The 15,868-nt window shown below is 47.6% G+C and overlaps 1 protein-coding gene across 6 annotated transcripts in view; it reads right to left on the bottom strand.

Annotated features, from left to right (window-relative positions):
- oxr1a (oxidation resistance 1a) overlaps positions 1-15,868 on the bottom strand; it is a 108,161-nt gene that overhangs the window by 37,413 nt on the left and 54,880 nt on the right. Inside the window, exon 1 of one of the 6 annotated variants that reach the window (XM_035525885.2) lies at positions 4,560-4,842. The exons of the other annotated variants lie outside the window; for them this stretch is intronic. Within the exon in view, the coding sequence (XP_035381778.1) occupies positions 4,560-4,695 (136 nt within the window). The 5' untranslated portion in view covers positions 4,696-4,842. Of the gene's footprint in view, positions 1-4,559; positions 4,843-15,868 lie in introns of those variants that run through there. 6 annotated transcript variants of the gene reach the window in all.

Genomic DNA, 15,868 nt, shown 5'->3' with positions numbered 1-15,868 from the left:
ATGCCTTGCTAAAAGCAGCATGCGTGACAGTGACACATCGGACACCACACAAGGCACAGGGTTAAATATATCTGCATGATTGAACGGGTGCACACGGTTAGGGCCCCGCCCCCCACACTGACACATTGTATTATTCATCTCCCCCACGCAGATGCTGTTAACAGCGTTAGGGGGAAAAACATCTACAGAGCCAATCAATCTGGCCACGTGGAAGGAAGAAATGAACAAGTCAAGGAAGGGAAACAAACCCAGCTCCGGGAGAAGCCACTGGCTGAGGGTTCAGACACGAACCCTCACACACGAACAAACACAGCAAACAACCTCCAGGACTCCAGTTTGGAGTTTGCTGGATATCAGGGCAGGGGCACGGGGTCACATGTCAGAAGGTGTCCAACCTACCCACCGCTTTGCTATTTAGTCCAGACAAGTGAGAAGACGAGTGAGAAGAAAACACTACCATCGGCTGTGCTGCATGACTGGGGCCTGAAGTGGAAGCAGGCCAAACCCAGTCTACCTCCAACATGCTCTACAAGCATACGAGCTTCTGTTTCACTCACTGTGGTTTGCTTTTAAAGGCTAACCTGGCTAACAGCGAGCAGAAAATGGGACTGTTTATGGTTTTACTGACATTGCTTTGCATAAGTAATCACCCCCTTGAACATTTTCATATCTTGGTGGTACATCTTGCAACTGAAATTAACTTGTTGAAGTGTGAAGTCAAAATAATTATAATTATTTAACTTATCCATACATAAAAAAACCAAAAATAAATAAATAAATAAAATAAAATAAACCCCATAGAAACTGATAAGCATAAGTATTCACTAAGCATGAGCATTGCTGTGAACACAGTTAAATTAGTTCTGGTGCATTCACTTGCCATCAGAAGCCCCCTAATAAGTTGGGTAGAGTACAACTGTGTGAAGTTAATGTTGGGAGCAGACTGCATAATATTTTTGTCTTTCATGATGGTCACTACCATGTTCGCTATATGTAAACAGAAGTCCTCAGAGGGAAAAAAATGACTGGGTTTTGGGAATCGCATACTCTAATTAATAAAGAGGAAAATATGTTTTAAAATCAGGTGGTTCCACAATCACTATAACTGAAATCATCAACAGCATCTCTCTCACTTCACTGTGTTTACATACTTGTGCCAGACAGCAGTCTGGTATCCTATTGGTCAAGGAACACGTCGTAGGAGAGAAAACGCAAAAAAAGTGAGAAAACACAATGTTCTGACATATAAGATTTTCTGTTATTGCTGTTCTTTGATTTTGTTGCACTACGAGGCCCGTTCCTTGTTATTGACACTCATAATGCATGTAGTCTGATTCCTGCATAAGCTGTCATATGATCATAATAGAAGTACACCTTGACACCTTGTCCTGAAATGTACCAGAGTTTGAGAGCACACCTACACAAATGTCATAGAGCTATTGAAATATGTCCAAGACAAATGTATGTTAAAGAGTATTAATCAGGGTGTGGTTATAAAAAAAAAAAACTTTGAACATTCTTTGGCATACTATTAAAACCATTATTAAATGAAAGGAATATGGCACATTTATGACTCAGGCCATTATATGTCTTGTGATTAAGGAGGGTTGTAATCAGAGGAGCAACCAAAAAGCTTGTAGTTGACTCTGAAGGACCTGCAGAGATCCGCGTCTGACATGGAAAAACTGCACAGGACAACTATTCCCCAGAAACTAATTTCCCTAGAAATGGTGGGAACAAAAGAGTTCTCATCAACCTGAGATCACCATGGGCAGTGGTAGCTCAGTGGTTAAGGTACTTGAATCAGAAGGTTGCTGGTTCAAGCCCCACCGCTGCCAAGTTGCCACTGTTGAGCCCCTGAGCAAGGCCCTTAACCCTGAAGTTGTACTCAGTCATAATTCTAAGTCTCTTTGGATAAAAGCATCAGGTAAATCTGTTGTCAAATATTCAAATTGTAAATAACCCAGTTAAGTTCAATTTTACTCCACACTGTAACACGACAAAACGTGAAAAAAGGGGTGTTTGTGTGAGACTTGAGCAAGGTGCTGTCCATAACACCAACTGTCTCCACTGGCTATCAGCAACACCAGCATGTCTGGTCACACTGTTAACGCACAGGAGAGTCTTGTGAAAATCCGTAGGAGAGTCTTGTGAGAATCCGTAGGAGAGTCTGCAGGAGCGAGACAAACCCAGACCTACAAGAGGACAATGACATGCCGGTGGCTGGGCCTTCTTGAGTTCACCTGCTTCACTATCTGCATAAAATCTTGCATGCGTGTGTGTGTGTGTGTGTGATAGAATAGGTTAAAGTCCCAAACTTTTGTAATTCAGGCTGATAGACGACTCCCGTGCACCTCATTCATCTGTGAGGATGAGGGTGTGTGTGTGTGTGTGTGTGTGGGGCGGGGGGGGATGAGGACAACATGCATCCATGTCTACAACCCTCACTGATGCCTACTAATTGTAGGTGCTGGCAACTGTTCAGTCACTTCTGCTTCCAGCCTCTCTAAAGGAGATAACCAGTTCACTTCACTCCATGTCCCTAGGTGCATTTAAATAAATGGCTGAACCTCAGTTAAATTCTCATTTCCCAGCAGGCATAGAGTGCAATGTATGCAACCACTAGGGAAGATCTGATAATGTTTACATTTTCTACACAAAAGAAGTGAGAAATTCACTGATCCTAAGTGCTAAAAAAAAACGCACTTCCTGTAGTTGCACAATAAAGTGTGAGTATTTACATAGACATTCCACCAGTCAACATTACACAACACTAACCACACAACAGCATGGTGATAACAGCTTTACTCATTTGCACAAGCACATTTGTGCCCTGTCTGTGACTTTTAAATAACTTTGAGCCTTACACTGCTGGAATTTATGCCAGAAAAAAAACAGTAAAACCAATTAATCCTAAATCTTCTGGGCGAGTCGAGACCAAGAATATTTACTTTCAATTCTGTGACACCACTGTTAGAACCTTCTTCCCATAAATATGGTATTTGTGTCCTTGGTTGCTGCTCGAGTCTGTGATAAAATAGAGGCCTTTTTAACATTCACAGCCATTTGTAATGAGTGAGGGTCTTGCATTCCTGGTCCAGACTCCTGGAAGCATTTCCCTCGCAAGTGAAAGCCACACGTCTCTTCCTTGGTCTAATTAACCTGCTTTCCAAAATCGCCAATTACTACACAGCAGGAGGGAGCTGCCGCTCATTCTTTGCTTTGTTTTTTTAAATCCTGCTTTGTTGAAATTGATTTTTTTACAGCAGTACATAAATATTGTACTCGGTCGTCAACAGATGAGTCTGTGCTCTTGTCGAGGCTGCGGGAGTTTGCAGTTGCGGCCGCTCTCACTGGAGAGTCTCCAGGCCGGGGCCGATCTCTTTAAGCAGGAATCAGGTGGGTTCTAGCAGGAATGGGGCCCTGTGCGGGCAGAGACCTGGCTTCCTGGGAATGAGAGAAGAAGGCCTCACACTGCCAGGGAAGGCTGGTGAGAACCTTTGAACTCTTATCGCGCTACACAACGTACCGACCTGTCTGGCACTTGCAAGTGGTGCCGGAGTTGATTTGCATATGATTTGCCAAGGCACCTTGGCATGATTCATCCTCTCTGGTGCTGGTCACCAAAGGTGAATGTTAACTAGACATGTGCTCAGTCATTGATATTTAGCTCCTAGTTCCATTTTTAGGTTTAACTGCATTTTGTTCTTTTGGGGACAGGACCACTTTGCTGTTGGCTTTTTATTTATCAACTTACTTTGGACCAGAAGTATCACACATGCACTTACATTCTTACATTCAAACTTACATTCCTATGTTACCACAGTCAGTAGTGCATGCCAAGACATCTACAAGTGCATGTGTCTCTTTCTGGGAGGCACTTTTAGCTTCTAAGTATCAAATTAGTTATGGCTTTAGGCCAGTCTGCATGTCCATTGGTCTGACGTGTAGCGTTACGGGGACATGTACAGTGAAGTGGCAATTTATGTATAGCGCTTTTTACAACACGCGTTGTCACAAAGAAAATGTTTAATCAGCAAGCCAGTGGCAACATTGTGGTCGTTTGTTATGCAAACATTGGGCTTATCAAGTGACAAATGCATAGGCGGAGGAGGTATACAGTAACACTCGGGAATCTTAAGACGTTATTCCAGAATGGTAAGCTCGGCCCGTCAGCCTGTGCGTATGGTAGCATGAATGTACCACTGTAGTGTATAACGACACTATATAGATACAACCCTTCGTGCCGTACTTTAGCAGGCAACATGCAGCCCCACAAAACTGCTCAGACGCAGCCACCATGCTGTCGGTCAACGGACTTTGACTACCCGCAAACTTTCCCCACATCCCACTATACTACAATAATACCATACAAACGCGCCAATTGGTCCCTCGCACTTGCACTTTGGAGTACAGCCACGTCGCCTTGTCCGTTTCCACGCTTGGTAAAGAAAACTTTAGTGCTTCAAAAGACGTCTGGAATGCCTTAGTCCTGCCCCATTCGAGTTCAAGCCATAAACGTATGAAAACTAATAAACAACATTTTGCCAGTGTCAAACCTGTATCGCGTGTCTCGGCACTTCTGGACTCGAATGACAGTTCGGAATCTCGCGCCGCTGCAGGCCAGATTCTATTAGAAATCGCGTATCGGAAAGCTCGCGCACTGTTGCCCGTCAACGACCAGATGTAGTCCATTTTCCCGTCGCTTCCACACGACACTGGGAACCGGTAGGCTAACCGAAAACCGTTGACGAGATCGCGGCGTTATGCGGCGAAATGTCAGCGCACACAGAACTAGGAACCGAAAGAGACAACAAACTGCAAAACTTTCTGTCCCCCTCTGGCGTCAAAGCAGCGCGCTGAACTAACCCTTTCGTTGCAAAACAGCACGCAGTGTTTCGCGGTACCTTTACGTAGGAATCCAACCAACCGCACGTTGCCTACTCAAGGAGGACACCAAATCGAAAAGTTTATTTTTTTTTATTAGTATTATATAATATAATGCATTGGATAATTTTTTCCCCGAACATGCCAATGACTATACATCGCTATTGCTTTAATAAATTCGGCACGTAGCAAGATTCCTTTTAATCAGCTTTTTTTTCTGCCTCTCATCACGAACCAGAGAACGAAACACCGTCGTCAGTGCAATCATTGCTATGCCGTATGCCTAACAGCACCTTACTGCAATCCAAAGTGCACTCGAGTTGGCCTCACCAGATCAGAGCGCTCGATGCGCGTCCACCGTAGGCACGCAGGAGGTTGAAACCTCGAGCAGGTCTTAATGCAGCAGAGGGTTTATGTACTGGGAGGAACAGAGCCCCATGCGTTATTCATAAGGGATGATACTGGAGAAAATTGATAGGAGGAAAAAAATAGAATAGACTGCATACAGCATGATTTCTACACTAATGCAAGAAAACAAAAACAACCCCCCCCCAAAAAAAATGACAGTATAAGTGTAGTGTAACAGGAATTTGTAACCTTGATGGAAAGTAGAATCATGGTGGCCACACGTTGCCAGGAGTCTCCAGCCTCAGACAGCTTCCTCCAGGCCCAGGCTAGCTGCTCCATGTTGCTTTGTTTATATGCACTTGGTGAAGAAGAGAAATTCAATGTGGCTAAAAAAATAAGTCAGGAATGTCTTAGTCTTTCTCTGTCTATCTGTTACAGGCCAGGGCAGGTTGTCCCAGGCCCAGGAGTATTATTTGGGTAGGCTGTTCCAGGCCTGAGAAGGTTGCTTGGGCAGAACTAGGAACCAAGATAGCCACAGTTCCAGGCCCAGAGACACCAGTAGCTATATACCAGTCAGCATTCTCGCCGTTCATCAAGGATTAAAGTCAAGTAGTACAAACAAGTAATTGTATTTATGGCACCAATTAGATCATATCCCCCTAAAGCAGAAACCAAAACACTTCACACACACACACACACACACACCATAAATGGACTCTGAGGAGAAAAGGAATGGATGAAATCATTTCAACACATTCAGAATCACAATAATATTTCAACCCACTTACCGCGTGGAGGGTGACTAATCAGTGAAAGGGCCATTCTATAACTATCTATACCTCTCATAAAATGTGAGCAACTGCTGCTTGCTAAGACTGTTCAGTGTTTTTTTTTTTGTTTTTTTTTTAAATCATCATGTTAATTACATCCCATGCATTTCCTGCAGAATTTAAACCATCCTAAAATTCATAGCACACAGGCGTCTCCCCCTCTACTGGTGAGCTAGAATATTGCGGGCAGCTAGATTCTGGAACCACGGTTTAAAGCCCATATCTAGGAGTCAGTCCAGTTTTCTTTAACAGTGCAACAACATAAATCAAGGCAAAAACAAGCAGAGATGTATTTACTATGCTATGTAGTAATAAACACACTCACAGCTATTTACTGCTATTTACTGAGGCTGCTGCACTTTTTTAGTAATTAGTGACTTGGCCCGGAAACCTTCGGCGAGAGTGTTGCCAACATGGCAGGTATTAAAAAACAACTGCAGAGATTCACCACTCGGAGCGCATTATCATTATGGAAACACTCGGCCGGTGGATTATCGGAGAGTCTGAGGCCAACATAAAATATTAGAAAAGAATTGTAGAAAACACATGACTGAAACTTGGTAATGAGGAAGCGGCAACCATATAGCCTGAAGCAACAGGAAGTGCAGCAGGCCAGACTTGGAGCCCAAATATGGCTGGCGAAGGCAGGGCTTAAAAGCTCCCCAGTCTTCACTGTGACCTCACAATTTGGCTCGTGACCCAGCCGGATCTGCGGAGGGAAGCTGAGAGAAAAAAACTTTTTTTTCAAGCCACTAAAGGTTGCGTGAGGGCCTCCATGTGCTGTTATGTGTGCACACCTGAACAAAAATGTCACGCAGTGTGCTAGTCCAGTCATCCATTACAATCTGGACTCAAGGAACTATCCTGTTTCATATCAGCAGGGGGGTGGGAGGGGGACGACTGGCACAGAATGGAAGAGAGAGTGAGAGAAAGAGAGGGAGGAAAAGAAAGGAAGACAGAGAGAGACAGAAAGAGAATGAGAGGTAAACATTCACCTACACAACCCTCCCTGCCCATACACTGGGACACCCAGACCTGCGTAAGATCTTAAAAGGTCTTTGATTAGGAGTTCTCAGTAGGCCCCATTGTAATTAAGGCTCAGTCTGAGCTGACCAGTCCAAGCTCTCTCTGCTGATTCCAGAGATGAGGAAATAAAACCAGCCTTAACAGCACAGGGAGACTAAAGCAGACCTCCACCCCCCTCCCTGTTCCACTCCTATCAATCCCAAATACTGCAGCTTTCCCATGATGCCACTCTAACTCTCACTCGGTCCGATGTGTGTTAATGGACTCTTTAACTAAAGTCCTACTGAGTATAATTCATTCATCTTGCGCTGCAAATGGCTGGATAAATGAGCATTACGTGGTTTGTGCATTGTGTTCTTTAATGTATTTATAACTTGCAATAGCAAAAGGATGGATAATCCATTGGGGAACTATGGGGTATAAAAATCAAGAATTATTTGCGCTGATCTAGTATAGCGATATAGTTATAAGAATGTAATCACTGGAATGCAAAGTGCAGTCATTAGCAGAGTTCAGCATGCTACAATAGCGACTGGGGAAGGGGTCGTAATATCAGCTACACAGCTGACACATTTTTAATGGACATGTTTAATGAGAATGTTTAATGGAACTTTGTTCTGAAGGGGACACATATTTTTACTGGTGAGAGGCTGGGACAGAACGCAGAGCTGGATGTTGGGGAGAGAAGGACTCTGTTGCGGCTGTTACCCGCTTCCAGCCTTAATTACACACTATGTTTAATCCTCAGAGGAAGAAGGATTTTATTATAAACCAACAAAGCCCACCCCATCAGGGACAACACACACACACACACACACACACAAACATTATATAATCAGGGAGCACACTTCACACACACGCAAACATTTAGCATGATCAAAAAGCATGCTGCACACACACACACACACACACACACCCCGACAAATTCACAACCACCACCACCATGAAGACAAAGCAGCCAGTAATGAACCATTGTGGTGAGCTTTTCACGGTTCACTGGACCAACTAGCCAGAACACACCAGGCCCCGTGCACATGTGCACTTTGCAGAGGGGGCAGCCAAGCACTCCTGATGCTCCCAACATGAGAGGATACAGGCATGCGGATCTGGTCCCAACACTCATGGCTAATACAGTACCCAAAAAAGAAAGCAGCAACACTGGCAATTCCCTGCCTTTTTTTGGGCAACATTTGTAGGCTGTGAGGGTGAACCCATCTGAGCGAAGTGGTGGTGGTGGTGGGGGGTAAGTGTGGAGCACGTCTCCGCTGAAGTCCACGTCCATCCTGTCAGACGTGCTGGGAAAACCCCTCTGGGAGTCTCCCCCAGGGCACAGCAGCTTGGGGGCACAGCGAGCAGGCTGTCAGGGGGAGGCTCCTGCTTTGCGTCTCAGGTGTAAACCGAGCAGTCATATAATAGCCCGGATCGGGCTGCCTCGTCGGGAAAGTACTGCTTTCACTCCCCGCGTGCTGACAGCAGCGTCTAACAGATGATTATGTTGTCCAAGCCGCCACGGCAATTCATGAATATTCACAAGGCGAAAGGCAAGGAGGGAAGCTGCTGGGGCTGGAGCGATCACGGAAGAAGGGGAGGGAATGTTACGGTGCTTACGCGAGATACAGGACGAGCATCACCCACCTCTGCCCCGGCCCACGGGCCGGCGGCTTGCGCGAGGGCGTGTTCGAACGAGGCCGTTTGTTGGCCATGTGCACAAGGAGTGGTGGGCGTGGCTCTCCTCCACTTCTCCACCTTGACTGCTGGGGGAAGCTGGCCGGAGTGGTTTTAATGACACGCAGTTTCCGTCTTCTGGCCGATTGACCCGAGCGGTTGTTAGGCTAGCTCCGCAATTACCCGAAAGCCCCGTGACGGCCTTGGCCGATGAGACTGCGGAGACGCTGTCATGGATGGTCAGCTGTGGGGGCCGTGGGCAGCGTGGACGCCTCACGGCTCAGTGTCCTAAGCACAATGGCTATACACCGAGCGGTTTCTGGTGATATTCGAGACAGGAAAGGGAGTGAAGACAGGGAGGAACACAAAATAAACCATACCCTCACACGCAGACAGGCCGACAGAGAGAGAGAGAGAAAATTCCAGAACAAAGATAATCGCATCAGAGACACTGAGCTATTTCTAGCAGATGAAACCCCCTCCGTCACACTGGATTGTGTTCAGGTCTGTATCAGAATATTCCCTCCCCCAGTCTCTCGCAGCCTTTCTGTTGAGGCGCTGAGTTTGCCTGTGCCATGGCTAGCCCTGCTTCCGGAGCACATGCTGCGAATTCAGTCTCAGCTGTGGCAGTGGATTACAGCGATTACAGCATCCGGATACACGTCCACCTGCCCCCATGGGGGGGGGGGGGGGGGGGTGGGGGTGGTCCCACAGAGCTGCAGTGCATGGTCCCCCAGAGCTGCAACATGTGGTCCTGTGAAGGCAGCATGAGATCCAGCAGTGGCCTCACATGGTCCCACAGAATGGCACCACGAGGTCCCGATGGCAGGCTTCCCTTAAGTGCAGTCACTGAGCCATCACCTGCTGTTCGGCTTGCAGGCCTGAGGTCCTGCGTCTACACCGACCGAGTGAATTCGCCGCTTGTCGACTGCTCCCAACCCCCGCCCGGTGCCACCGAAAACGCTGACCCACCTCCTCCCGAGAGGTCGTCTCCCAGGTGGCCTCATTCATTGCCGGCTCCTTTGTGCCACTGCCCTGGGGCTCTTCTGCGCACAGAGTCCATTAGCGCCATCAATCCCTCCACACGCCAGCCCTCCCGCACGGCCAGCTCACCTCTGTAGACCCTGTCAGCAACATTTCACATATGCTGGTGTGAAGGCCGTATCTCCTCATGTGTTTTGGTTAAGCTTTTAGGTAATTAATTGTGACAGCCATACCGAGATCATTTTGCCAATTTTAGCAAATGACATTGGTGGGACAGAAAATTGTTTTATAGTAGATTGAAATTCAGAATGTGAATGTGAATATAAAAGAGACTAGGAACCCATTTGGACATACAGGACGGATTGTTGGTAGATTGGGAGCAGGACTCTAGTACAGAGAAACCGGGTTCCTGGCTGTATTAGTGGCCGTTTCCCTCAGCGTTGGAGGAGCATCCTGGGTGGAGGTACAAGACAGCACAGTGTAGCCACATAATTGTGGTGACGTTCATGAGACATCCCTCCCTCCCATAAGAAGTCCCTCCCATCAGGCCAGTTTATTATGTTCCAGGGTGGGCTGGGCAAGAATAGAGCAAGGTCTCGAGGAGAACAGTGTGTGTGTGTGTGTGTGTGTGTGTGTGTGTGTGTGTGTGTGTTCAGTTTGGAAGGTTGTTTGGGTGTAAGGTATGTAGGTGACAGACAAAACCCAATTCATCTTGTGTTGAGTCATTAACCTCTGCTGGGGGTTGGGGGGCTGTTGTTTCATTGCTTTCTCTTTGATAACAGACACGGTCATATATTCCACCATTATGTGAAGCCGCGGTGTGTGAATGGTGACGGCCGCAAGGCCGTCTGCTTTCATTTGGAGATGAAAGAAAACTGACAGGTGCCTTGAGATGGGGTGGCAGGGGGATAAGGCGCATGAGCAACGCTCGCCTCCAGCTAATCGCGCAAACGAGGGCGAAATTAAAAACTGCGGCGGCGCGTGACGGAAGGGTGGAACTCTCAGATCCATTCGACTGATTGAGGCGGCATCTACATATATTCGTTTTTGGGGCGAGGCACGCACTTCGCTCCGGCTTGGATTTGCCGGGCCTTTGGGTGACATAACTAACTCCTCAGGAGGCTTCCTTTATCTTCCCTGCACAGATTTCGCAAGACTTCTGGCTGCTTTGTTTCGCCGCCGCGCCTCTGTAGTGGAAAATGACTTCTGCGTTTCGGATATTACACAGCTGGAGGACACGGCGCTATTACAACCAGTCTTTGCATAATGAGCAAACGAGTATGGGGAAAACTCGCCACCGATCGCATGAAAACAGCACCTCATTTGGGGTTGCTTGGATGTAATAAATATTCAGAGTCAGTGATTTGGGAAGGAATACTGAACATTTAGCTGATATTGCAGTTATTTTACCTCAAAGATGCAGTCTGTTTTGTAACAGATTGAGTTGGATAAGTAGAAGAGGGAAGGAATATATTAGACGTGAGAGTTTATATAGTGGGCTTATTCGGTTGTTATTCGGTTGTTGGGTTCCTTTATCAGACTTCTGGTAAGCTTGTCTGTTTAAGCAGTGCTAATGCAAGCCCCGTTTGGGTGTCAATTATCATGTCAACTGAGGTGCATTACATAAAAAAAACCCAAAAAAAACCTAAATGTGTGCCTCAAGAGTGCATTTAACACAACCAACCCAACGAAATTAACAGTCCACCCACTGCGTTGTAATCATTCCTGGCAAACTGTTGTCCCCATGGAATTCGCTGTGAATAAGCATGAACCGCCGGGCCCCGACGGTCTGGAGAGCGGGCATTCGTCACGGCGGATGGGACGGAGATTTGGGCGGCAAGGGAAAAGCTGGGGGTGCTGCGTGAGCCGAGCTGCGCTATGCGGCGAACGCTCGGGGCATTGCAGGCCGGGCGGAAACTCAAACGGCCGTGGGTTCTCCGGGCGCTGCGTAGGAATCGATAGGCATGTCGGAGAGGCGCTGGGGAAACTGCTTACTCGTCCACTTAAGATCCCTGCAATCAATCGCTGCTCCAGTCCACAGCGGGACTGAAAGTGTGTCCAGGCCCGTAAGGACGGACAGTGCTCAGGCATTTAGAAATTGCGCGATTGAGTGGAACCCTGGAGAGTGCCTGTACGCACGCATGCGTGCGTGTGTGTGTGTAAATGAGAGAGAGAGAGAGAGACAGACAGACAGAGAGAGTGTAAGAGAGATATTAGAACAGACAGAGAAAGAACGATAAAAAGTGAGAGAGAGAGAGAGAGAGAGAGAGAGAAAGCGAGAGAGAGAGAACCAGTTGCCATAATTATAGGCCCAAGGCGATAAATCCAGCCTCACGTATCCCTCCGTGGGCACACGGCTGTAAATCCAGGCCTGCAAGCAAAGCCACGGCCAGGAAAGCAAACTGTTTGCCTTCTCGCCCCTGGACCACACCATGAATCTTTGAGGCGCGCAGCTCTTTGCTGTTGCCCAGAGAACATGGGATGTGTTGAGCTGCCAAATGCGGGTAAAGGAACACAGCGAGGTGCGTGGTGGCCACAGGGACCAATCAGACTGCGCAGTTCACACTGTTCCTCACAATCTTGGCCTTTGCGATACTGAAATTGCATAAGCAGATGAGCCTTCAACCAAATGACAATATATATTTTTTACTGCATGCGTAGAGTTTTCTGACCAATGTGAGACACTCCAGGCGAGGATTCTGTGGGTGTTTAGTTGACTCACAGTGTCCAGACGACCCATCAATTATAAATGCTTTCGGTTAAAATAATGCGGGACAATTTTATACCAAATCACATCAAGGGCTCACTGCACACTGCATTATACTGCAGACCAGTGGTGTATTATTCCACATAATCAAAACATTTAGAATAGTTACATGCAAATGATGTTTTAATTAGCCATGTGATATGGCGTAACATAATATTCCAACAATGCGGGGAAAATGTTGAATAAGTACAGAGATTGGAATTAAATATCTTTAGACATTTCTGGGTTACCTTTGCAGAATAATGCTGCCCCGTGTGACAAAACTGGAGTCCCCCCTCCCCCACAAGGGGAAGGCAACATATTGCCTCTCCAGACCCTGGTATGAATCATCTCCACTCATGGCCGTCTTTGGTAATATTTCAGTCAGCATCCAGCAATGGAGAGATGCGTCATCGTCACGCAGGGCCAGCGTAGTTTCTTTGCCTTACCAACTTACTATATTGTGGAGTTGCTTTGCGATTTAACCATATATTCAGTTAAAATGTAGAGAATTGTTATGAGAAAACAGGTCCATTTGTGGTAGGATGAAAAAATGCAGACTGACAAAACAAGATAGCGAGTTGACACTGCGTGCCTGACAGCAACAGCAGCATCGTCACAATGGCGTGACTGCTTGCAGGGCAGGGGTGAAAGGTCACACCTCTCTTGGCACATCTCGCTCCCTTCTGTTTACAAGGCACACTGCTCCTAAAGGTCAGTTGTTCCACACGGCCGTGCACTGTAAAACGGAATTAACACAAACACAAACAGACGTGCTTGCATACATGCGTGCACGCACGCGTGCACACACACACTCAGAGCAGTTTGTGGTCGTAGTGCTATGGACATGGAGGAGCTGAAGCATGAGGGTGGGTGTGTGTGTGTGTGTGAGAGGTTTCTTAGGGCAGACAGAAGTGCTGACGAACGCACTGTCCTTACCTGAGGCTCATCTCAAGCACAGCCACAGAGAACCTGTCTGAAGCCTGGACAATACTGTCATATAACACTGCTGGATACAAGAACTGCTGATCAGTGACAGACCCCTGCTGGACACTGCTGGGACCGACAGATACCAAGGTGTAGCTCTCAGTGCGTTTGTACAAGTTCACAAAAATGATGACTCTGCCATTCTAAAACCAAGGCTTACATAATCCCGCTGGCCACCTCCCCCGCACAAAAAAAGCAGAAAAAAGAAAGAAATTAAAACACATAATTCAAAACTCAATTTATTTTAGAACAACATGCACAAACGCTCCAAAAATACCCCTGCGGTACCACTAATGCTGAGCCAAAACCGAGCGAACCAGTCGCCACCGCTTTTTATTTATTGTCAACAAAACAATAATAAACGGCCGTTCTGGGAGAGGTGTTCCCTTAATCAGCACGGATATGTAGATCTTCACCAGGCTAGCACCCAGCACCACTGAGTCTAGCTGAGTGAAGAGTGCTGAGATGGAGCCTCCTATTAGTCGAGCTTGTAGAGCTTAGAGGAGGCTCATCTGTAGCGGTGTCCAGCTCCTGTAGGCAGTAGGCTACGATCACACCAGTGAGACGCCGTCCGTCAGAGAGCTAAACACTGCGGCTCTGGACGTCAGAGCTGACACCTCAGCAGCTCTGGATGTCAGAGAGCTAAACACTGCGGCTCTTGCCAAGCGAGGTTCTTTCGGATCACGGCCATTTTCCAGTTCTTTAGCGTAATGATCATTACCCATAAGGAGGCTGATGTGTCGTTATGTTGACACTGCCCCCACCCTCCACTCCCGAGTGAAGGATGACACGACTTTCCAGTGACACACCCCCTGGTGCAGGCACAAGTGACTGTCAATCACATTTTCCCCGGGGGGCCAGGGGCTGTGTCCCGTCTCCAGCTGATGTAGCACTGCAGGGAGCGGGGGGTGGGGGTGGGGGGTGGGGGTCAAAAATTGGTATTCGCAGGTTCTGCACGTGTTGCCAGCTACAAAGGCAGCGGGGGGAGCAGCACTCTCCCCACTTGAGGCAAAAACACAAGCCCCCTGGAACCGCTCATGTGCTCACCCATCTGACCGCTCCATTTCACGGCCTCAACCACTCCTGCGCTCTCAACAATCGCCCAGAGAGAAGCCCAGAGCCTGGTCTACGTGATCTACTTAGCCACTGGCAGATTCCAGCCAGAGAGCTGGGTGCGTGCGAGGTTGGCGCAGCTCTGGTGTGGGTGCTCACGTTATACAGCCGCCTCTAACCCCCCCGTACCCCAACTCAGATACAGCCAGTGTCATGGGTGTGATGTCTCAGGGAATAAGACTGCAGGGTCAAGCTGTGAAGGCCCCTGTTGTATGTAAACATGCTCAGCGTAAGACTGCTAATTAGCTTCTCTTAGTCATAACCAGAGGCTATGAGGAAAAGTACAAGACACAAAGGAGGACACGCAAGGGCGGACCACGTACGCTCCTGAAGAGGACATCCTCATATGTGTCATTTAGAGAATGTGAAGTACATGCTTGCATTACCAGATTCTTATGAGGATTATGGGTGACGTATACACACCCAGTTCACTCCCTCACTCTCTTGTAGTGCGTTCCTCTTCTTGCCGCCTATCTGCAGGTGGCAAGCCGTGACGTTGGCAGAGGAGCCTGTCACATCTGTAGGATCGGCGGGACGAGGAGCACGATTTCACCCCTCAGATGGGACATCTCTCCACTGCCCAGCTGTTGGGCTTGTCCACGGTGTCTCCAACCACTGCATCTGACCACTCTACCTCCTACAACTGCACCTCAGGTCAGACACTCTGACCATCCCAGGCCTGTTACGACGATGAGCTGGGCCCACGCGGCCCTCCAAGGCGGGGCCGAGAGAGGAGTGGGAGTTGGATGAGAACCAGCAGTGCGTCCTCTGCCGATACTGATGGAGACTTGGAGATTCAGGCAGGAGAAACCCGAGGTGGAAAGAGTTTATGTGCAGACACAACAGCAGAACAGGAAGTGGAGAAGTAGGGTAGAAGAGCGTGAAGGAAGGGCTGACAGTGTTCGTGTCAGAGAGCTAAATGCTGTACTTACACAAGCATTATGACACACACACACACACACACACACACACACACAGGATTATAAAATTATCAAGTTTCAAATGGCCCTTCATCTGTACTTCACAAGAGTAGGCGTCCATTGTTGCCTCGGGTTATGACAACTGCTATTTTTAGAAATACTGCATCCATTTACTGTCATAATAAGTAACACTCGGACTCATTTCTGTACTGTTGCAAAACAGACATGGTTGAGACTTGGTTTCAATACCTGTATGTAAAGAATGCATTTTCCTGTTGACATGTTATAAGCCATCTGGATACCCACTGTGAATAGCGGTTACGGTGTGTAGTGAAGACAGATCACATCGTGGTTGGGTAAGG

This window comes from Electrophorus electricus, chromosome 1 (genome assembly GCF_041902795.1).
Source record: "Electrophorus electricus isolate QZ-2024a chromosome 1, ASM4190279v1, whole genome shotgun sequence".
NCBI classification, from domain to species: domain Eukaryota; kingdom Metazoa; phylum Chordata; class Actinopteri; order Gymnotiformes; family Gymnotidae; genus Electrophorus; species Electrophorus electricus.
Note: the sequence above shows the minus strand (reverse complement) of the source record. Positions and strands in the feature narration are given on the sequence as shown.